Here is a 24315-nt window from a genome sequence, read left to right as displayed (position 1 = left end):
GTTCGGTCGTATCGCTCCATTGAGTCTGGACTCTTCTCACTCCCGCCCACCGCGAACACACATCCATCCAGCTCCACCAGCCCTGTGTGGGGTTGACATTGGTCATTGGAACCAGGGGGGCAAAGTGCATTTAATCACTCCTAAAGCTTTTATGACATTCATTTTCATTGATTTATATATTTGCGCCGCAAGACGCACAGGTTGAAGGCCAGACTTACTGAAGTAAGCGCACCTCATTCATTCATGACTTACTGAAGTAAGCGCTCCTCATTCATGACTTACTGAAGTAAGCGTGCCTCATTCATGACTTACTGAAGTAAGCACGCCTCATTCAATCATGACTTACTGAAGTAAGCGTGCCTCATTCATGACTTACTGAAGTAAGCGTGCCTCATTCAATCATAACTTACTGAAGTAAGCGTGCCTCATTCATGACTTACTGAAGTAAGCGTGCCTCATTCATTCATGACTTACTGAAGTAAGCGCACCTCATTCATGACTTACTGAAGTAAGCGCACCTCATTCATTCATAACTTACTGAAGTAAGCGCGCCTCATTCATGACTTACTGAAGTAAGCGCGCCTCATTCAATCATGACTTACTGAAGTAAGCGCGCCTCATTCAATCATGACTTACTGAAGTAAGCGCGCCTCATTCAATCATGACTTACTGAAGTAAGCGCGCCTCATTCATGACTTACTGAAGTAAGCGCACCTCATTCAATCATGACTTACTGAAGTAAGCGCACCTCATTCATGACTTACTGAAGTAAGCGTGCCTCATTCATTCATGACTTACTGAAGTAAGCGCACCTCATTCATGACTTACTGAAGTAAGCGCACCTCATTCATTCATAACTTACTGAAGTAAGCGCGCCTCATTCATGACTTACTGAAGTAAGCGCGCCTCATTCAATCATGACTTACTGAAGTAAGCGTGCCTCATTCATGACTTACTGAAGTAAGCGCACCTCATTCAATCATGACTTACTGAAGTAAGCGCGCCTCATTCATGACTTACTGAAGTAAGCGCGCCTCATTCAATCATGACTTACTGAAGTAAGCGCGCCTCATTCAATCATGACTTACTGAAGTAAGCGCGCCTCATTCAATCATGACTTACTGAAGTAAGCGCACCTCATTCAATCATGACTTACTGAAGTAAGCGCACCTCATTCAATCATGACTTACTGAAGTAAGCGTGCCTCATTCATGACTTACTGAAGTAAGCGCACCTCATTCAATCATGACTTACTGAAGTAAGCGTGCCTCATTCATTCATGACTTACTGAAGTAAGCGTGCCTCATTCATGTCGGCCATCGCTGACCATTTGTTGACCAGGACATCATAGCGCCACATCTCCTTCCTAATGACCAAACCATCACGGCTTTGGGATGCCATGGACATCACGAGCCTCCCAGAGGATATTCCTCCGGCCAGATACACAACAGAGCCTGTATGGAAGGAGAAGATCAGATTTTAAAATGAGCTACGTATTTATTGTCTTTGGTAATATGCATACTGTACACACATCTTTACATTTCTGTCTATCTTCTTCATATTATATTATTATAAGGACGGTTCCCTCACCACAAGTACATTTATTCAAGAACTGTATAATCTTTAGGTATTTTTTTTTAAACTTTACTACATGTTTCATGGGGGTCCTTGAACTGAAAGTCAAGATGGATCAGCCACATTCACTGCCACCAGACTACGAGACATGAAGGCAGTGTGTTGTATAAATAAATAAAAATCACACCCGTGTGAAGTGAGTGGCGCTCTTATGATCGTACATCAATTAATGTATGTATTTTTATCGGCCACATGACATCTCACATCTGATGACGTCATTTCAAAGGCCAGGCATTGCAAAATAAGGATGAGAACGACAGAGTTACGGATCCTAATGTTGATTCATTCTGGTGATAGTGAGTGCTCACCTGACATGACCACAGCATGCCCGCGTGTTTCTGAGGGCAGACGTCCCAGAGACATCCACCTCTTACCAGGCCTCCGTTTATCAGCGTTCAGGTATTCAAAGCTCCGAAGTTCGTAGTCCTCAAAGGTATGAGACTCTCCTCCCATCACCACGATCACTTCAACAAGCAGGGCAGAAGAAGCCGGTGACCCAGGGTAAATTTAGGCCACGTACGTGCAGTATTGATAACGACAACGTGCACACGTACACGGGACCAACGCTTCATTTGAATGCCTTATTTTTCCATAAAGAATGGAGCTCAATACCCGGAAAACAACCGATGACGTAGTGACTACCCGATAGCAATGAACTCAAGCCTGTTATCGAGCATAGCGGTCCATGGATGTTGTATCGAAATTGTTACAGTACAATTCATATTATGACGCCTTTTAAGTTTTAACACTGATTCATTTAACTCTGTCAGCGCCACCTGGTGGTCACCAGTTTAGGCTCTGAGTGCCAATTCTCCCATTATAAAGAAAGAACGAATTTGTAATAATAATAATAATTATGCATGTAATGTGCATGATGTCATCACCTGTACACCAGATTAGAGGAATTTTCAAAATATGGATGAAAATAAAAAAATATATATTGAATTCCCAAGGGAGAGACGCCTTGACGCCCACGGCATCCATTACAAAGACGTCAATTGGACGTCTTGACGTTTTTGGCTACTAAACAGTAGGCAAAAATAGTCAAATATATTGTCATCTTCATTTAATTTTGGATGGTGGTCAGGCACAACTTCACAGTCACTCACAACTGGCCAAAAAAAAGATTCCAGTTCTGTTCAGAACCGGAACCTAGCTGTGTACCTGCACCTGTAGTCCTGAGCCCTCCCAAACAGCAACCTGTGTACCTGTCGTCCACGCAGTCCTGCGTGGGCGTGCCGTGTTAGAGAATGGACGCTCCCCGTTGGCCTCAGAGATGAAGGTCTGACAGGCCTGCTGCTCTTTCACCATGGCCAGAGACCCAACCACGTGTTGGAGGTAGGAGGGGCTGATGAGAGGCAGGCGGACGTGCTCCAACACCTAAAAGAACAATAATGCATTATTTACTAAATCAACTAGATGTTTAGCTAAACAACATTATAGAGTTGTCCCTTTTACCGTTTCTGTGGACATACAATTACAATTTAGGCATTTATCAGACGCTCTTGATCCAGAGCGACTTACATTTAAGCAGAAACAAAAGCATGTCATACATCACATAATATAACAAGTAGTTATCATGAATCGTGTATAAGCTAAGAACGTAACAGTGGAGTATCTATATCATCTATACATACTATACTATATTATATCTATTTTAACATTTGTAAAGTTGGTCACGTGGCCAAAAGATGTGCGTTCCAGCCAATTAAAACGTGTTCGGAAAAAGATGTGCGGCCCAGCCATTGAAAACCTGTGCGGAAAAGATGTGCCAAGCCAATCAGAGTCACCAGCTCTCAGCCAACACCAGGCCCGCCCCCGGCTCACACGTCACCAGCTGCTCTCAGAAATTCTGAATCTGCAGCGTTCTCTCCGTCTCTCGCAGGAAAAAGGAAAACACACAAACAAGGAAGGGGACGAATTGGATTTTGCTTATTCCTTCTAAATGTCTGTATTTAAAATATCACTGACACAGCTATTCCCTTACTTACATCAACATTGTTGTTTGTCAATAGTTGATTTTTGCCAAAGTAAAACAATTAGAGTGATCGCTACTTCGAATTGCCTTCTCATTGCATGCACACACACACACACACACGCACACGCACGCCTGTAAGCCACCCCCCCACACACACACACACACACACACGTGTCCCACACACACACACACACACACACACAATCTGCAGCGTTCTGCCGTTCTCTCCGTCTCTCGCAGGAAAACACACACACACACACACACACACACACACACGTGTCCCACACACACACACACACGCGCGATTACATACAGTTTAATTCATGCAAACACGGCACTTTTGCCGCGGAGTGCGTGGCAAAGTAACTCTGGATTTGAGTGCTCGCGAAGCGGGCGCAAAATTCTAGTATTATACAATATACATGTGTACTATAAAGTGCTATGACTACATGAAATGCAATTCTAGTGCCGTCTACGTAACGAGTCTAAAATACTATCTACATATACTAACATATACTAAGTCTACATAGAGTGCTATCTAAGGGGCTAGGCTAGGGCAAGTGCTACGGGCCATGGTGGAGTCTGAAGAGGTGGGTTTTCAGAGTACGGCGGAAGACATGTCATGAATATATAGACCTATTATATTAAAATTTTCTCAGTTATTACAATATAAAAAAGCTAAAATAAAGATTGTTTAGCTCAAAACACTTTTTTGTGGTGGCCAACGAAATGACAGACCTTGTGAAAGCCCAGCTTGCGGGTCGTAGGACAGTTGTCCAACCACAGCATGGCAGCATCAAACACCATGTCCTCCTTGGGAACACTCAGATGGTCACTGGACAGGATCTCTGTCAGCCCTTCCACAGAGAGAGAGAGGAACTCTTCCTGTTGGTAGAAAAACAATATGTTCAGTAGATTAGGTGATACATGTAGACTCTATAGTCTGCTCCAATGCTCCAATGTTCCATACTGACGTACTGTTTTAGTCACTCTATAGTCTGCTCCAATGCTCCAATGTTCCATACTGACGTACTGTTTTAGTCACTCTATAGTCTGCTCCAATGCTCCAATGTTCCATACTGACGTACTGTTTTAGTCACTCTATAGTCTGCTCCAATGCTCCAATGTTCCATACTGACGTACTGTTTTAGTCACTCTATAGTCTGCTCCAATGCTCCAATGTTCCATACTGACGTACTGTTTTAGGTGATACATGTAGTCACTCTATAGTCTGCTCCAATGCTCCAATGTTCCATACTGACGTACTGTTTTAGTCACTCTATAGTCTGCTCCAATGCTCCAATGTTCCATACTGACGTACTGTTTTAGTCACTCTATAGTCTGCTCCAATGCTCCAATGTTCCATACTGACGTACTGTTTTAGTCACTCTATAGTCTGCTCCAATGCTCCAATGTTCCATACTGACGTACTGTTTTAGTCACTCTATAGTCTGCTCCAATATGCTCCAATGTTCCATACTGACGTACTGTTTTTCATCCTCGGATGTGGTCACTAATAAATGTCATGCTGTAGCTTACTAATAGTTAGGTAAAGTTAGCTTAAGTTGTGGCAAATCTGCAAAACAACACATCTGTGAAGAAAGATAGTGGTAAGCATTTTGTTTGCACAACTTGCCACAACTTAAGCCAACTTTACCTAACTATAAATATCATTGAATGTTTCTACCTCGGCGGCGACAGGTTAAGCACAATAGTAGTGATGTGTCGTTCATGATCGATTCGTTCAAAAAGTTAATTGCCGTGAACTATGCAACCTTTAGAATGCTGTGTGTAATTCAACACCATCTGATCTGAATGACATTTTGAACCTTTGCATTAGCCTTTGCATTAGCCTTTGCAATAGCCTGCCCTACCCAGATAGCAAAAGATGTTAATTCAACGTTGACTTTTGGTCAGATTGGTTATTTTTGGTTGAGGTTGAAATACCTATGTTGATTCATTGTCTAATTACAGTTAACCATTTCAACGTTTGAAAAGCTGTTGTTGAATCAATGTATTATAGATGCTGATTTTTCAATGTTGAAATGCCCTACAATTAATTGACATTGTTTCAATCCTATGGTTTCAATTGTGATGGGGGGGGGGGGAGGGGGGGGGGACCTAGGTTGAAAAACCTATGTTGATTCAATGTCTAATTACAGTTATCATTTCAACGTTTGATTGATTCAATTTAATCAATGTATTATAGATGGTGATTTTTCAATGTTGAAATGCCTTACAATGAATTGACATTGTTTCAATCCTATGGTTTCAATTACAAGCACGAAATATTGAGAACCACTGATAAAGAAACATGAGGTTTTTCATTTTCACTTTTCATTTTTCAAAAATAGCAGACCTACAAGCTCGAAATATTGAGAACCACTGAGGTTTTTATCATTTTCAAAAAAATGAAGACCTGCAAGCTCGTAGTGCCACGCTACGAGCTTGCAGTATATGCTCTCGTCTCCTCTCCTCTCCTCCAGAAACTGTGAAGACACAAAACAGACCTTTAAAACATTTTTTTAATGTTATTCTTTCGTACACAAGACGTATTCTTCATATTTAGAGCATGCCGAATCCAATGGCGCACACAGACTTCCCCGTAGACCCACATATGCCCAAGTAGCTAGACCACCCTTCACCAACAGATATCCCCCTATACCTCTATCTTCCCATACCCCTACTACACGCCCCCATCACCCTGTACCTAACAGCCAGCCCCCCCTTGGTCACCCTCCCGATGAAGCCACCAGGCAGACAGCCAAACTTTATTTTAAAATAATCCAAGCTGTACACCATGGAGAGGTGGCTGACAGGGCTCTCCGGACAGGGTCCTTCCCTGTTGGGATGATGAGACAGGTGAACAAACTCACCACCTTCATCAAGCCCGCCTGCCCCACTGAGACCACCACCACGCAGGTGGCCCACAACACACATAACTGGATGAACACAAACATGCACATATTACAAACACACTACACAGACACCATAGACACACTCACACCAGACATACACCCACATAACCCTATGGCCTATACCATAGCCATAGGTTGGGCACATAAAAGATACACCCAGAGACTGACTACTGCAACCCTAACCCGGGTTAGCAACATACTACAGATACAGACACGCACACAAGACACACAGCCAACCACACAACACACACAACACACACAGCCAACCACACAACACGCACAGCCAACCACACAACACACACAACACACACAACACACACAGCCTACCACACAACACACACAGCCAACCACACGACACACACAGCCAACCACACAACACACACAACACAGACAGCCAACACAGCCTACCACACAACACACACAGCCAACCACACGACACACACAGCCAACCACACAACACACACAACACAGACAACATACACAGCAACATTTCACACATACCAACCGCTACAACATACATACACGAGCGAACACACACACAGCAACACACACCGCCCCCCCTCCACCTCACTCGAGACCTCCCAATAGCTCTGCTAGTGCTCGGCCTGGCCTGCTCCCACACCCTAGGACCCCAGCCCAAGTGTTCCCCCCTCCTCTGGGCAGGAACACTTCCCCACCAGCCTTACTCCCCACGCCTTCCATCCCACCCCTTCTCACCTTCCCTATAACCAGGCGGCCTACCATCCCACCCCTCCTCATAACCCCCACAGACCAGCGACCCGTCCTCCCTAGTGCCCCCCGCCCACCACCCAGACCCATTTGCTCTCTGTCGCTGGGGAGACGTCCGGAGGCCTGTGCTCTGGCGCCCCCCCAGCCACAGAGAGTAAAACCCCAGAGGACCAGCTCCCGGTTGCCCCCCACAACCCCCCTCCCCCCTGTCCCGGAGGACTCAACACTGCCTGCCTCCTCTTCACCCGGACCCCCTAGCGGTGTTCGGGAGGTGGAGGTGGCGGGCATCTCACCCTATCCCCTTCTTTCTGCCTCCTCGACACCCAAGTCCACCCACACCACCACTGGAACCTCCCCCCGTTTCCAACCCAGAGGGTGCTCCACCTGTGAGGAGTCCACAGCCCCAAGTCCACTCCAAACCACCTCACTAGTCCTTCCCACCACACCCACCACTCCCCAGCACACCACAGCATCATTCCATGATTTAAACTCCATTTCCCTTTCCCCCACAGGAGTCTGTTCGTGATGAGCCTTATATCTCTGCGATCGCGGAGACGAGACGATCGTCGTGATAGTCTCGGTTTTTTTCTGCGACCTTTGGAACCTCAAATCTAACCCTAGGCCCATTTCTTTAGGCCCCAAAGGTCACTGTTGCAGTCTTTTGGCTGAACTTTGACCTTTGCAAACGTCGTGGCGCCATTGGATTCGGCATGCTCTAAATATGAAGAATACGTCTTGTGTACGAAAGAATAACATTAAAAAAATGTTTAAAGGTCTGTTTTGTGTCTTCACAGTTTCTGGAGGAGAGGAGAGGAGAGGGGAGGAGAGGGGAGGGAGAGGAGAGGAGAGGAGAGGAGAGGAGAGGGGAGGAGAGGGGAGTAGAGGGGAGGGAGAGGAGAGGAGAGGAGAGGAGAGGAGAGGAGAGTGGCACTACAAGCTTGTAGGTCTGCTATTAACAAATATAACAAAATAATACATGAATGAATAAATAAATACATATTTACATAAAAATCACTGGAGGAAGATAAAATTAAATAAACTATAAACATCGCTTTAAAATACTGAATCACGTGACCATCCGGCAGGTTGTCATCGGGTGGGGGGCGTTAACGAGACCATGCGAGATCTCACGGGACTTATTGAGTCAGTTCAAATTTTGCTGGCGGGCGGCCGTTTGCAGCTTAGAGTATAACTAACTATAAGGTTTGCAGTAGCACTGGAACTTTTGGAAACGTGGCTGAACGGCGTGTGAAATAAACAAGAAACAAACTGGTAAGTCGTTATGGAATATCATTTATTATCCCATTCAGATACCACCACTTGTTTTCCACTGTTTACGTTTGTATATTATCATGCCGTAAAGTCCGAGGTTTTATGCTGGCTAATAATGTCTAATTGTTGAGCCATGCTACTATTGTTTTATCCCGTTCCGATGCCATCATATGGCTGTTATCGTTTAAATGCATGTTAACTTTTTGTAATTATCCCTGGACCCCGTGCCGTGGAAAGTTAGTCCGGAGTCGGTTGCTTGTATAGGTCTACTGTGCAACTGTGCATCCAAGCTAGCATGCTAGTTATTCATGTTATCGCCGCCATTTTGCTAACGACTCTCGCGATTAAAACTTATTTAATTTGTTTATATGTGCATATACGCGTATATATTATTAGCGTTTTTAATTGTTACATAAGCATTGATGTAACCAGCACCACGGCGAAGCAGTTCTTCATTTATTTATGAACAAAGCTGCGGTACCTCCTAGCCCCATATGTGCCCTCTCCCTACGCCCTCATTCTGTAGCTCAGAATGAGCGTAGGGAGAGGGCACATATGGGGCTATTTACTATAGTGAGCTTGTAGATCTCTTTTTTTAAGAACTACTTCTAAACAATGGTTCTTTCTGAAAAGCTTATAAATGGTGAATTGATATATTGTGTGGGTATAAAAATAAATGTTATTAAGACACTATACAAATAATTGTTTGTGCAGTCATAGGCTGGTTTTTAATCGTCTCAACAGGTCTCAGACTGCAAGTCAAGTTTCATAACTATGTATGATGTTGCTATAATGAGGCTCTGAGCTTGTAGATTGTAGATTACTTTTAAACCATGGTTCTTTAAAAAAAAAAAGCTTATAAATGCTGCATTTATATATATTGTAATTTGGCTGTGTGTCTGTGTGCAGTCACAGCCAGGACACTACGGGCGCTGGTGTTGGATCGGCACAGGACACTAGGGGTTGGATCGTCTCTGTGTAAGTCAAGTTTATAAATGGTGCATTTATATATTGCACACACACACACACACACGCAATATTTTATTCTTTGTTTCCCTATTTGTTTTCAGGGTCGTGGTAAAAGAGGACTACAAGCAATACACAAGGCCAAGTAAATTAATAGCAGCACCACCTCACTTTACCAACAGAGAGATGGCCTCTTATTGGGCCAAAAGACGTAGAGTAGTGAAAACTGTAAGGGACATAGAGCGAGAGATCCTTCATGAATATGAGGAAATCTCACACATTTCCCAACTACCGGTAGATGCACCACCAGATTCCCATTTACACTTTGAAAATAACCTTATAGATGGCAGTGTAGCTGAAAATGACCCTATAGATGTAGCTTGCTACGATGTAGTTGATACTAATTATGTACAAATGGAAGATTCTCATATTGATAGCAGTTTAGCTGACTATAATGAAGTTGAATCAGATCATGAGCAAATGGAAAATGATCATACAGATAGTGTAGCTGGAAGTGATGGAGATGATCTGAGTGATGGAGATGATTTGATTCATCGCCACTCTGACAGTGATGATCATCAACCTAGTCAGGATCTGCTTATAAAGAGCCTAAGATATTGGGCATCCTCTTACTCTATCAGTCTGGTTGCTTTGTCTGCTCTGCTGTCCATCTTAAAGATATTTCACCCTAGGCTCCCTAAAGATGGAAGAACTCTGCTTAGAACGCAATCCAAGGTTGCAACCACTCAAATGCAAGGTGGCGAGTACTATCATTTTGGATTGGTGCGAGGAATACTTTCACGATTGAAATGTCTGAGATTACCAGTGAACCTCAAAACTCTTACTTTACAGTTCAACATGGATGGTCTCCCCCTCTTTAAGAGTTCAAGACTTCAATTCTGGCCTATACTTGCAATGCTGAAATGTGATTACACAAAGTCTCCATTTATTGTCGGTATATTTTGTGGTTTGACCAAGCCAAAGTGTGTTGTTGAGTATCTGCAGCAATTTGTTAGCGACCTTAAAAATGTACTGGCTAATGGAATTATTCATAATGGTAAGCATTTGAATGCAGAGGTTTCCGCATTTGTGTATGATGCTCCCGCCAGAGCCTACATTAAGAATATTAAGTCACATAATGGGTATTCCGGATGCGACAAGTGTGATCAAGAGGGTGTGTGGAGGAACAAAATGACGTATCCGGAAACAAATGTCAGGCTGAGGACTGACTTGAGTTTTAGTGATATGATTGATGAGCAACATCACTTAAAACAGACACTCAGTCCTTTAACAGGGATTGTAAAGATGGTATCTTCATTTCCAATAGATTATATGCACCTCTGTTGTCTTGGGTTGATGAGAAAACTGTTGAATATCTGGTTAAAGGGCAATCTAGCCACTAGACTTCCTTCACACGTGGTTAACAGTATGACAAGCAAACTGTTGGTGTTGCATTCCCACACCCCTGTTGAATTCAATCGCAAGCCAAGAGGTTTGAACGAGCTTGATCGTTGGAAAGCTACTGAGTTCCGATCCTTTATGTTATACTGGGGTCCTGTAGTTCTGAAGGATTGCCTTCCCAGTGAGTTGTATGACAATTTCATGTTGTTTTCAGTGGCCATGTATTTGTTTTTGTCACCTGAAATTACTGGCCAAATGGTTGAATTTGCCCATAAATTGACCATTTCTTTTGTGGAACACTTTGGAAAACTCTATGGTAGAGATCAGATTGTGTTCAGTGTTCACCAGCTTATACATTTAGCAGAGGAATACAAACGATTTGGACCCTTGGATAATGTTTCTGGATTCCCTTTTGAGAATTATCTTGGCCAAATAAAGCATCTGTTACGCAAGCCAAACCAACCTCTACAGCAGGTAGTCAAAAGATTATCAGAAAAGCCACAGGTTGAGTTTCCACTAGCAACAGATGAACCAGTATTACAGAACATCCATACTGATGGTCCACTTCCTCTGCATTTCAGTGCTGCTCTACAGTACAAAAAGGTCTCCAATAGTCGTTTCACCTTGTCTACAAAGCAAGGGGATAATTGTTTTCAGGTGGGAGATACTATTGCAGTAGTACAGAATATAGTCCAGGAACAAAATGAGGTCTATGTAATATACAGAACCTTCAGACAGCGTGAATCATATTACACTTATCCCTGTGAGTCCTCCTGCATAGGCACATATAAGGTCAGAGAGTTGTGTGACAATATTGGGGTTGGTAAACTTAGCTGTATTAAACGCAAATGTGTTCTGTGTCCAGAGGCTGAGGGAGATGGCCTCATAGCCATTCCAATAGCTCATATGCAGTAGCATTCATATATGTAAAAAATAAACTAAAACTAACTTTACCAACCCCAATATCATAATATTTATATTCTAATGTCATTTATTGTACAGAATGGAAAAGGAGGTGGTGCTGTGGGCCGTGGTACTATTTCCTACTGGAGGAACTGCTACAGTTCCTTCCAGTTGGTTCAATCCAAAGGATAGTACCTTGTTCTGGCCCCCAAAAAACATCAACTTTTCTAAGGCCCTCAAAGAAAAAATGATGCCTCAAAACGGATGGACCATGCATGAATATGTTCGGCTCTTAATTTCTTGTGGTAAGTAGACGTGGTAAGTGGTGCATTTATATAGCGGTTTTATCCGAGGACACTTTGACACAAATTCAGGGGGACCCCGGGATCAAACTGCACTTTCTGATTCCCAACCGGCAACTCTACCCCTGAGCCACAGCCAAGTGTTGGTAGTTGCCTCATTTGGCAGATGGTATTCTGGTTGCCATTTTCAAAATCCTGTTTATATTGCATTGTTTAAGTATTAGTCACACTTCTTTAAATGGCATACTGTATTTCCGACTTGTTTTACAGACTCACTTGAAAAGGCCAAGCAACATGAAGACAAGTATATAACTACTGGATGTCCAACCACTGATTTAGAATCTGAGGAGGAAACGGATGCACGGCGTAAAAGACGAATAAGGTACATGCAGTGCCCACACTGAGATTAGGAGGCCAGGGTTTCCATCTCTGGCCGAGTCAGAGAGACTAATCCGTTCCTCACTGCTTGGAACTCTGCCTCGAGGGTTGGATTGGATGTCTGTCCTGTGATGGACTAGTGTCATGTCTATGTGTGCTTGTACGTCAAGCTGTCTCATTTTACAGAAAAGGGCGATGGGCTCCTGGCCCGAGAACAGTGCATCTCAAGGCTTGCTCATTTATTGTAATTATACTGATAAATGTTTATTTAATTTTAAGGCCAAATACTGTGTACATGGAGTCAGATGAGGAGCCAGAAACCATCAGCGCTAAGAGAAGATTTGCCAAGCCACCTGCTGTTCTTTTTCCAGGTACAGTGGCACTGTCAGTTATGACACTAATGGCTACCCATTTAAGTATTTGCATGTATAATTCTTTCTACTTTGTTAATCCAGTGCTGCTCGACTCCAATGTACCAACACCCAACCAGTACCTACCTGCACCAATACCAGTGCGGCAAACCAACCAGTCTGTACCAACCCCTAGTGAAATCAGTGGTATGTTATTACAATTTTAATTTGCAAGCATGTAGTTCCTCGGTCAATACATGCAAACATATCAGTCATGTGATATGTGTTAAAGTTTCTGTCTTGTGTTCCCTTTTAGCCTCTGAAGGAAGGTGCTTGGAGGACGTGCAGACATTTGACCAGCCTGATAATGGTAACCAGTCTAACCACTTCGCATTACTACTAGGGTATGTGCTTTGTCAGAGTTATAACTTTCATAGTTCATGTTTTATGTTTTCATTTTAGGCTTTTGTGGAAGCTTCTTGGCAGAGCTAGAGTCAAGAGACGTCTTTAATGATGGTAAGTAAGTACTAATGGGCTACATATATGTGATGCCCTGATTGGCCACTCTTATTGTGTCTAAAGTCCGTTTAGATGGGAGGCGGTATTGGGGGATTCATACTACTACTTACAGGAGAAGACCTTATTGACTTGAAATGTTAATTCAATTTAAAATGTTTAGTTGATAATACAGTAGCTTATTCAGTGACTCACTATTTGCAAGGAGCTGTTTGCGTTGGCATGATATCATATGACTTCATAAGAATTATTTTACCTTGACTAATTATATTTATTTGTATTCATTTCAGGAGGGCACCATAATGGACAAGCAAGAAATGGTATGTCCGTTGTCTGTTATAACTTTGTTTACAGTTGCTGTGCTATTGCACCATGACATACAGTAACTGTAACTTATTAGACTGAAATATTTCAACTTCTTTACTCCCAAGTTAAATCTCCTTGAATAATTTGATTGTTCTCTTTTTTTTAGTTCACCCTCCCCAAGGCTATCCCCAAGATTATCAAGGTGAGTTGACTAACAATTTGTGCCACGGACAGTATTACCAGAAACAAAATACCCTTTATCGCCTGAATGACGATAAAAGGTCTGTAACTGAGTGTTCAAATGGTCTTGTAAGGGTCCATTTGGTTCCATTTGTACACTGAGTTAAGGGGGTAGTAGTGGGGATCTATTCTTCAACTATTCACTTGGTAGTCAATTGTGTTCATCCCACATCTTCTAAAACTGGAAATTGATGGTCCTCATTCATAACAATAAAAGATTGATATTAGTTTTATTTCTCCAGGAATGCCAATGTATACCAGCCCCTACCACACTGTGCCATCAGAGCAAGCAAGGAACAGTATGTATTTCTCATCCCATTCAGGACAGGAACCCCTGTTGGTGTTTTAAGCATTGTTATACTTTAGCTTTTGAAAAATAGCAGCTTGTAGATCTGCTATTTTTGAAATATTGTGAAAGTGTGGGGCAAATCTTTGAATATATTTTAGAGCAGACGTTTTAACTCAAGCCTTGCTTCTGGGGGGTCCCTGGAACAGCATATTTTCAGATGGGGATCGGTGGCCAAATACAGATCATTCTGGGGGTCCTTGACATGAAAACATTTGAGAACCACTGACATAGAAACACAGGTTTATCAGGTCTAAATGGGTTAAATGTTGTTTTTGAAATATTCCATAAATCATGTTCAATGATGTGTCCTTTCTTTTAGCCTTCAGTCCCAGCTATGCAAATGGCACCAGATCAGCTGGATTCAGGACGCCTGACCAGGGTGCAAATGGCACCAGATCATCTGGATTCAGGACACCTGACCAGGGTGCAAATGGCACCAGATCATCTGGATTCAGGACTCCTGACCAGGGTAAAGATACCTATATTACCATCCCTCCCCCCCCACACACACACGGAATTACACAATGACCTATGTGCAATGCCATGTCTGATCCCATGTTGTCTGTTTCTTAAAGCGTCAACGCCAGAAACACCACAGAGAAGAGTGCATGGAGGGGAACCCAGCCAGATGTTGCAAGGCAAGTATCATTTTCTGATCAACGTCTTAATCTTTCTGATGACATCTGAATTGACAAACATGTCCCTTCGTCTTTACTGTCTTTGTTAAGCATTTAATGGTTACTATAAGCGAGGGGTGCAGACATTAGCGAGTTGGTGTCATTTGATTGAAAATGGTCAATAATCCTTGAAATGTAATGTCAAATTGTTTTTCTTCCAAGACCTTTCTTCCCAGAAAAACACTAAAATGCTGGCAGAGATACTTATGGAGGTGAGGCAGATGGGGAGGGACATTCAATTCATCAAAACTGAAATGGCAAAGTCCACATTGAATGTCCGAGGAGTTCCTGAATCCCAGCGAGAGGAGCCCTTCCCCATCAATCTGCCTCTCTCCAACGAGGAGGAGTTTGATCAGGCGGAAACTGCACTGAGGGAGGAGCGAGTGCGTCACAAGATGGTGAGCCTTAGAACGCCTTGTGATGGGTGCAATTATTCTTTCTTGGACAATATTTGACTTTCTTTTGCCAATTTTTTGCATTGTTTCATATTTGAAACTAATGCTCTTATGTAATAGAAATCTTAATGCACTACTTTGTCCATTTGACATGGCACGTTGTACACTAACTATTTTATCTCTCTGTTAAGATTGCACGCCTGGCATTAGTCGGAGGGACCAATAGTGAGAACATGATCCGGCGAATGGTTGGCGCCACCCTGACAAACAACCTGGCATGCGTTTTCAACTGGGCTGGCAAGGGAGAGAAGAGGGCCTTCAAAGACACCCTACTTCAGGACTGCATTTTTGGTGAGTCTGCACATCAAAATACTTGGAGTTGTTGTTGAGGCATTCAATTTGACTCTGTAGATTGGCTATTTTCACTTTCTCCTATCGGACCATAGGCCTGATTGACACCGAAGGAGTGATTGATTTGGCCAATGTTTGACCAGTTTTATAGTATAGATTGACTTTTCTAATGGTATTACTTTTTAATTTCTGAGGTATTCATTATTCTTCACTGTCATCTGGGGACACCCCATATTCATGTGGGGGTCCCGACCCACAGGCTGATAACTACTGCTCTAATGCTCACAATTGGACTGCACAAATGTGTCTACTCGCTCTGCATCTCAGGTGTTCTGTGCCTGTGTACAGTTAAGAATGTCACTGGTAGGCAAGTTTCAGAACTGTCCACTGTCCTCCTCTGAGACAGAGTAGACAAACTGTGACATTTATTTAATGAACATTAGTGTGGCTCAATTGTATGTAGGTTCCCGTCTGAACCTAGTACACAATGGACATTTATGTCACTTTGAATGGAACTGCAGCTTTATTTTAATTTTAATTTAGTAACGCCTGTTTTCTTTTTTTCAGCGGCTGCTCGTCAATTTGACCGCAAGTTGACAGAATTGCAGTACAAGGATGCTCTGCAGAAGTGGCTGCGTTATGCACCCGACAGGAGTGGCGGGGTACCCAGGAAAGACAAGGTTCCCACACCCACAGGTCCTTAAAGTCTTAACCCATTTAGGCCTGACGTAAAAAATGTAAAAATCTCTTCTAAAGCAGCCAGTGGGTTTGATCATTGGACTGTTTGTTTCGTTCATGTTGAACTGGGGTCCGATTGGTTCTGAAGGACTGCCTGATTTCTTTGTCCCCTGGAGTTTCAGGACAAATGGATGGACGGTTAATGTGGTGTTCATGTTGAACTGGGGAGGAAGATTTTAATTGTGTCCCCTGGATTTTCAGGGCTGTTTTTGGTTCATGTTGAACTGGGGTCGTTCAAGGACTAATCTTTTGAAAATTGCAGCTCTACAAGCTCACAATGTGACTCATTGAGCTGTGTATAGGACTGAAGTGGTTACTGTATGTTTTGTAATAATCAAAATTCAAATTCAGTGTAGCAAAATAAATGCTGGGAATTGGATGTGCACTTATCCATGTGCTTGAATCTAATAAATAAGTAAATGAATAATGGTCTGTTTTGTTTTTGTTCATAGAGAATGTTGTAAAGCAGCTGTTCTCAAACCTTGGTTTCTTTAATTGTTTTGGAAATGGCCAATCCAGAGGCTCAAAAAATGACAATGTGGGGTCTTTGTATTAAAAGGTTGAGAACCACTGCAGTATAGCATACTTAATGGACCATTTCAGCATTTTCTATGCATCATTTAAAAAATAATCATTTTACTCTTCTGCGGTGGTAGCTCCAAACTTGTCTATTAGTGATATCACTGACTAGACTACTTTGGTGTGTTCCTTGTTGAACTATACCATTAATTTTGTAATTTTTTAGATTTTTTTTTTTTAATTTGACATATTAATTTTGTAATTTATATTCTTTTTTAAATTTGACATATTAGGCATACAGAAGAAGGTTGAAATGGCCCTTTAATAATAGCATTGTTTCAATGTATGATGGATGGATGGATGTATAGTTGAATCAATGTTAATGGATGGATAGATTCATAGTTGAATCAATGTTGATGCAATTCTACGTTCTTTCAATGTTGATTATATCAAGGTTGATTCATTGTCACAATTGGTTGGAAGTGCAACATTATTTCAATGTGGATCATAGCGAGCACTTTCAACATCTTCTCAATACCTGGCATCAATGTTGATTGCAACCATCATGGCTGACTAATATCACAACGTTGATTCACTCATCTTTTGTTATCTGGGTAGCCTTCCGTGAAGGCTAGGACAAGTGCTACGGGCTTGTCTAGTAAGGCAGAGTGTTTTAATATTATTAAATATAAAACAAAGTTATAGGAGATCCCTCATTTATCCCTCATTCACTGACCTGCTGGTGAACCTCAGTGAAGTGTTCCAGAATGTAATCCAGGCTGCGTTTCGCCAACCATTTGGCAGGATCAAGGGAGTACCATTCGGCGGTATCACAGGAGTACCTCTCAGCGACGCAGTACAACTCTACACAGTTCTCTATGTCGATGTAACACTGCATGTAGTGAAAGCATTGCTCTCCAACAGCCTTGACATCCCACAAGCTTGATGCTGCCAGCAGGGCCTGGAGTAAATTACATATATTTAAAGCATTGATGTTGAACAAACATAGACACAACAAGAACTGCACTCTGTCGAGTGCCTACTTGCTTGTTGCACACGCGCGCACGTACTGTCGACCGCTACAAACTGTCAAATCGCAGCTTCTCTGTGAAATAACGTTTGAAATATTTAATTATTAGGTTTATCTATTTGCTACGTGCCTAGTTTTTGGAGGTAAAAAAGTAGTATTGTGAAGTATGGTCAAAGTTTCTATCTGTAAAAGAAATACAGTTCTATCGATTTAGAAGTGGATTAAAGGAAATGCCTCTATGTATATGTATAATGTAATTTGTAAGTTGATTAGCGGTATAATGTGGTTACTTTGCGCCCCGTTTGATGCGTACGTATCGTAGCAGCATAATGACGTCAGGGTATAACTGATACAACTAGCTCTCAATGATGACGTAATAAAGATGTGGATGAAAGGACCCAATGCCAGAGTGTAATTGGTTTTCAATGGTGACGTAATGACGGTATGTTTTAGTGTTTGGAGGATTGAAGGTAATGCTCCTGTGTATACATGTATGTAATCTGACACCACTGCCATATCAGGCATAAGTAGTCATTACGTCATACGCTGGCACGGCGCATACGCATCAAAGCACTGGACGAAAACTATTACTTGCGCACTCAGTCAGTCAGTCAGTCAGTCTCTCTCTCTCTCGCTCTCTCTCTCACCTGCACATTATCAGTGGATAAGGACACCTGTCCTGTGTAGACATAGTTCACCAACCAGCCAATGGCCTGAGCTTCCAACCCAGAGATGGGCACTCGTTCCTGCCTGGACTCCATCATTCCAGATGTAAACATTGCCTGTGCAACGTTGAAAAGCTGCATTAGAATCTGATGTATTTGTTCCATCACAGTTTTCATACAGTGCAAATCAGTGGGTGAAATGTCCATCATTTTGTTGTTTTCCAGGAAAAGAAAGAAAAAGATGACACATAACATTGGAAAACCACGCAAAGGAACGAGCCGGAGGCTTTGATGTCACCGTGATACAACCAAAACCTGCCAACGGGTTAGCTAAGCTAGGCCTTCCTACGTTCATTAGAGTTCATGGTTTAGCTAAGCTAGGCCTTCCTACGTTCATTACAGTTCATGGTTTAGCTAAGCTAGGCCTTCCTACGTTCATTAAAGTTCATGGTTTAGCTAAGCTAGGCCTTCCTACGTTCATTAGAGCAGGGGTTCCCAACCCGTGGGTCAAGACCCCTCGGGGGGGTCGCCAAATTATGTTGGGAGTTCTTCAAATGAAGAACTGGTGGGAAATATAGACACACAGATTATGCAGGGGAAAGAATGCAGTTTTGTTTTACCACCAGACATATCTTTTGATGAAATTGAGAAAATGTTGTTGTTGCTCCCTGAAAACAAATCTCCAGGGCATGACCTCATTGACAATAAATTACTAAAATATTCTGCCCCATTTATCGCTAGACCTGTGAAATACCTATTTGATATTTCTCCGCAACAAGGCAAGTTTCCGACAATATGGAAGCATGCAAAAAAATTACCCTATTCCTAAGGATAGTAAATGATAAAACTAAGAATATGGTCATATGCACCAACAGAAAAAGGAATAGGTTAGGGCCATGGAACTTATCTTATGGAGGGGTACAGATAAATGAGGTCACAGAAGTCAAACTACTAGGAATTTAAATACAAAGACATTGCGACGTTGAGGCTAATACCTGTAGTCTGATTTATAGTCACGTAAACTATTGCTGTGCAGTATGGGGTAACGCAGCTCAGACCGATTATGAGAAGACTTCAGATCACACTAAACAAGGCAGTCTTAAGATGTGGCTATGAAATAGGTACAGGTGAACTGCATAACAGAATGGGATGGCCCACAGCCCTTGAATGCATAAGAAAACAGTCTCTTGCATTGATTTCTAAAATAAAAACATCTAATAAACCAGTAAACAAGAATAAATTGCGAGAAACATCAGGTCAACACAAGACACAAAGATATTTATGTTCTTCCAAAATTAAAAACTAGTATGGGAAGCCGATCTAGCTACATTATAGCTGGGATTGCTTTTATTGATTCACTACTATGTTGTGATTTCTGTTTAGCTTTGTTTTTTCAGTTCTGTAGTTTCTGTGTTGGTATGCGGTCAGGTTTCCAGCTGACTCAGGGACGTCTACAGACGTCCTATGTACGCGTCGATTGGGACCCCTAAGACGTGTGGACAATAAATGTGTGTATTCACCTCAAAGTAGGAGCTGACGGAGGCCAGGACAGCTCTGTGACAGGAGAAGTCCTGTCCCTCACAGCACAGAATCACATCACACAAGGTGTTGCTGAGACGCAGTCTGTTCAGACCCTCCAACACCTTCTCGGGATGGTGGTGATCCTCAAACATCTTAGTCTGCAGTGAGGGTGGAGGTACACTGCTGCCCTGCTGGAGATGACAATAGGAGGGGATGAAATGAACCTTTACGCTCCCAGACAGCTTCAATCTGCGTTTGTGCATCTCCATGGAGTCACAGCAGGCCTCTCCAACAGCCGTGACATTCCACAAGGTCGATGCTGCCAGCAGGTCCTGCGGACAAAATAAACAACATTATCTTTATTTAGCACTGATAGTATTTAGAAGCAAAATGGAGAATAGCGTTTATGGTGATAATATTAATACTACATTACCTGCACATTATTATCAGTGGAGATGGACACCTCTGAAGTGTAGACATAGTTCACCAACATGCCAACGGTCTGAGGTTCCAACCCAGAGACGGTCAGCCGTTCCTGGGTGGACTCCACCGTGTCAGATGTAAACAGGTCCTGTTCAGGACGGTTGAAAAGATTGAAAGGTTGGCTTGGAGAGTCCACGGTTTTTTAGGCCTTTTCTCATTTACATTAATGTGTCAAATATTAGTTAATTGGATTTGGATACAACAGTTCACCTGAAAGCCCCGCCAGAATTGAATGTCATTCTAAACCCGCTATATTTCTCCAGACGGCCCGAGTTGCAACCATGTCCCAGGGCTTTGTAACGGGGGTAGTATTATTATGATGTTGGAAGACCCGAAACCCCGTTGACCTCAGGAAACATCACTGAAGATACGTCCCAGGTGCATCCATGCCATGTCTTTTCTTGTTAGTTATGTGGGGCACAACCTCAGCAGTCTATATCCCAGGGCTTTGGGTTAGGGTTAACACTAGCCAGTCTGAAAAAAATTCACTACTACTCAGTCGCTGAACGGTCAGAGGGACCGTGTTTTTGGTGCGATTTGATTGGCCACTCTCTCCCCCACTCCCTGGAGACGTCCAACTGGAGACGTTCAAGCCGGCTGCATCCCATTTCCAACGAATTAAATCATATATGTTTGGCTGGTTAATTAACTTGGAATTTGTTTACTATTTTGATAAGATAATATGAATACAATGATTATTATCCATGATGAGGGCAGAGGGATGTTATTATTGAATGCTCGGTTTCAATGGAGCGAGAAGCTAGCTAGCCTAGCCTAGTTAGCTAGCTGTCTGTGTCGTGTGTTAAGTGTTGTTAACAATGGGACAGTCTGAACTGCTGAGATGTTGTCATTTCTAAACACATGTTTTCACTCCTAAAATGTATAAAACTAATAATACATGTAATACATATTTTGCCCGGTTAGTGCTATATTGCAACATAGCCATGGAAGAGTGTCGCTTTGTTGCTTCTTTTTTTCCTTCTTCCACCCTGCAAAGATCACTCGTCTTTTCTTGTGTGTTATCGATGTAATTAATATTATGTGACCCCACGCCATGTACAGACTGCTTGACTAGGCATGTAAACATGACATAATTGTATTAATGTTTAAGTGTAATGATGTTATTGACCGGATTGTCCGTAGTAACAGACCCCCATTCCTCCAGCCGTTAGCTTACATTTGCTAATATTATAAGCTAACCGCATTACTAAAGCTAATGTATTGCAGTAAATGCGGCATGTCCGCGGTAAATTACTTATACAAGTGAGTCGCGTTATATTTACCTAAATTACAAGCCAAAGTACATTCCAAATAAACAATTATTAGCCACGTTATGCTGTTATATCAGTTTAATTAATAAAAAACATTTGCTAAGCCCGTGTGTATTTCTTTGTCCCAACTTGCAAGTACATCAACCACGTGACCGGGCTGTTTTCTGCCCCCTCAATATCCCAACCGAAATATTTTATAAGATGGCTCTCCGCATCATAAGTGCATAAAATACTTGTTTATTTGGAGTGAACATGACAATGACGAGTAAATAAATATTAACACGACTCCCGTCGATACGTTATTTAGCCTGGACATTTCCGAATTTAGCTGAAAACGGGCTTAGTAGCCAGTATTATATTTCATTGATTGTGCCAAAGAAAGAATCGCGTCAGGTCAAACCGGCCATGCACACCATTGCTCACGAAAGCGACACCCTTGCAAGCAGCCTAGTTCACATACATGACGAAATACGACATCAGAGTTATATATTGTCATTTTTATATAGAGGGGGAAACATTATAGGCTACGCGTGTTATCGATATAATCGATGTAATTAATATATTTGATTGATCCAAATAATCGCCTAGTTAGCTAGCTGTATGTGTGTTGCGTGTTCTTTTTTTTTCCCTCCACCCCTCTTTTCTTTAAATCATAACTCGCTCATTTTTTGCTCATTTAAAAAAATTCAAAATACCATGTAAACTACGGAATTCGGTCTTTCATTTGGTATATAGATCGGTTGTGTAGGCCCTCTCTACGAAACGATATCAAGTGAAAAGGAAATGTCGGGGAATCGGGTTATAAAAGACACCATTATCAAGCAGCAAAAAGGCGAGTAGGCCTATGGGGGAGAAAGGGGGACGTCGGTCCATTGTGCCGATAATAGCAAGACAGAGTAAGAGATATATGCCTAAAATCATATTTACAAAACGTTTCAAATGGGAAAAAAACAGAGATGATTTCAATCGAATATTTAGACAAAGTCATGCAAGGGGAACTTTCTCTGGACTCCATGGGCTAAGAAAATAAACTTTTAAATCTCAAAACCGGTCAGAATGACCGCTCCGACGTCGTAGTGTTAACGCCTACAGTACAGAGTAGCAAAAAACTACTTTCTGTCCTTGACAGCCCATACATCCAAACAGAAAAGTCTGATTGCATTAAACGATGTTAAACAACAATTTACAATTTAGGCAATTAGCAGACGCTCCTAATCCAGAGCGATTTACAGCAAGATCAAAAAGCATGGCAATGCTTAAATTCACTCGATTTGCCATTCACTTTATGAATGGATGTATTCACCTCAAAGTAGGAGCTGACGGAGGCCAGTACAGCTCTGTGACAGGAGAAGTCCTGTCCCTCACAGCACAGAATCACATCACACAAGGTGTTGCTGAGACGCAGTCTGTTCAGACCCTCCAACACCTTCTCGGGATGGTGGTGATCCTCAAACATCTTAGTCTGCAGTGAGGGTGGAGGTACAGGAGGGGATGAAATAAACGGTCAGATAGTAAGGATTGTTTTCTTAGGCCGCAGTCACACCTATCAGACAAGCGTCTTATGGTTGTCTGATGAAAAGCATCAGACAAGACAGCTCCCAATTCATTTCTAATGGGAGTCACGTGGTTTCATCAGACAAACGTGTTTCATGGGGGGGGGGGGGGGGGGAGGCAAGACACAAGACAGAAAACATTTTGTAGGCGACACACTGAAGAACAGGGCGGGACTTCAGACAAGACAAAAAGGGTTGGGTTTACCCGCCAACCAATAGGAGAGAAGGTCCGTTTGTTACGCTGCACTGGGCGGTCTTTTCACACTCTGTTGTTTTTTTTCTGCAGAGTGCAGACACGGAAGAGGAAAGAGCCTATGCACTTTCGTAACGAAAATTATTTTATTGTTAAATAAAGTAGTTTGGTCTGTTCCAGTAAGCAATTCAACAGGAAAATATAATCCCTGCCCGTCGTGGACGAACAGAAAATTAAAACAAACGTTATAATTCAAGGTGCATGCATTTTATCATTCACTCCTAACCTAGCTCTGGTCTATATAGCCTAATGCTTATATAATTCAGGTGTCGCGTCGACTCCGTTCAGATCTCTCGTTCCACCTCGTATCAGTTTGTTATTCCGCCCGACCCATAATCAATAGTTATCCGTCTGACTGCACGGACCAACGATATAAAAGGACATCAGTGCTTTACACAGAGGATGCGACATTATAAATGAAGGCCTACTTCAAACCATTCCATATGATTTGGTTGTTAAAATAAAATAAAACTGTTAATATGAATGAACATGTTTTCAGTTCGCATGGGCAGTGCGCATTGGACTGGATATTATGAAAGAGTCGTAGCCATGACTTATATTTCTGAAAATGCTACTGCTCCCAAACAATCATTTTGGGCATGAAATGTTGAAGGAT

General features: G+C 42.3%; 4 protein-coding genes across 4 annotated transcripts; 3 read left to right on the top strand and 1 right to left on the bottom strand.

Moving 5' to 3' along the window:
* Positions 1 to 23370, bottom strand: LOC308312088 (kelch-like protein 24). The gene is made up of 10 exons (XM_080794490.1): positions 23197 to 23370; positions 20573 to 20710; positions 20364 to 20471; positions 20139 to 20330; positions 18601 to 18735; positions 4352 to 4498; positions 2844 to 3015; positions 1944 to 2099; positions 1289 to 1454; positions 1 to 82 (listed from the first exon to the last, which is right to left on the bottom strand). Exons 1-10 carry the CDS (start codon positions 23347 to 23349, stop codon positions 37 to 39), a joined length of 1413 nt encoding a protein of 470 aa, XP_080650616.1. The 5' UTR covers positions 23350 to 23370; the 3' UTR covers positions 1 to 36.
* Positions 11905 to 13356, top strand: LOC308312084 (uncharacterized protein; the record flags this gene model as incomplete). The annotated part of the gene is made up of 6 exons (XM_080794487.1): positions 11905 to 12107; positions 12375 to 12486; positions 12762 to 12853; positions 12938 to 13039; positions 13149 to 13202; positions 13295 to 13356. Exons 1-6 carry the CDS (start codon positions 12050 to 12052, stop codon positions 13354 to 13356), a joined length of 480 nt encoding a protein of 159 aa, XP_080650613.1. The 5' UTR covers positions 11905 to 12049.
* LOC308312090 (uncharacterized protein) lies at positions 13645 to 14899 on the top strand (the record flags this gene model as incomplete). The annotated part of the gene is made up of 5 exons (XM_080794492.1): positions 13645 to 13668; positions 13821 to 13856; positions 14137 to 14193; positions 14563 to 14712; positions 14819 to 14899. The coding sequence occupies exons 1-5, from the start codon at positions 13651 to 13653 to the stop codon at positions 14897 to 14899; spliced, it is 342 nt and encodes a 113-aa protein (XP_080650618.1). The 5' UTR covers positions 13645 to 13650.
* Positions 15104 to 16379, top strand: LOC308312083 (uncharacterized protein). Its single transcript, XM_080794486.1, has 3 exons — positions 15104 to 15318; positions 15507 to 15666; positions 16234 to 16379. Exons 1-3 carry the CDS (start codon positions 15109 to 15111, stop codon positions 16368 to 16370), a joined length of 507 nt encoding a protein of 168 aa, XP_080650612.1. The 5' UTR covers positions 15104 to 15108; the 3' UTR covers positions 16371 to 16379.
* Positions 23371 to 24315: the final 945 nt, after the last annotated feature.

This window comes from Protomyctophum bolini (genome assembly GCF_963924005.1).
Source record: "Protomyctophum bolini genome assembly, contig: SCAFFOLD_53, whole genome shotgun sequence".
Taxonomy (NCBI): Eukaryota; Metazoa; Chordata; class Actinopteri; order Myctophiformes; family Myctophidae; genus Protomyctophum; species Protomyctophum bolini.
This window is presented reverse-complemented; position numbering and strand designations above follow the sequence as displayed.

Excerpts from the sequence above, each read along its gene's own strand:
- LOC308312083 (XM_080794486.1), top strand. The coding sequence starts at position 15,109 with ATGCTGGCAGAGATACTTATGGAGGTGAGGCAGATGGGGAGGGACATT. Across the intron at positions 15,319-15,506 it reads AGCGAGTGCGTCACAAGATG|ATTGCACGCCTGGCATTAGT; the intron begins GTGAGCCTTAGA and ends CTCTCTGTTAAG. Across the intron at positions 15,667-16,233 it reads ACTTCAGGACTGCATTTTTG|CGGCTGCTCGTCAATTTGAC; the intron begins GTGAGTCTGCAC and ends TCTTTTTTTCAG.
- LOC308312088 (XM_080794490.1), bottom strand. The coding sequence starts at position 23,349 with ATGTTTGAGGATCACCACCATCCCGAGAAGGTGTTGGAGGGTCTGAAC. Across the intron at positions 20,331-20,363 it reads AGCTGTCTGGGAGCGTAAAG|CAGGGCAGCAGTGTACCTCC; the intron begins GTTCATTTCATC and ends TGTCATCTCCAG. Across the intron at positions 18,736-20,138 it reads CCGTCAGCTCCTACTTTGAG|GCAATGTTTACATCTGGAAT; the intron begins GTGAATACACAC and ends AACGTTGCACAG.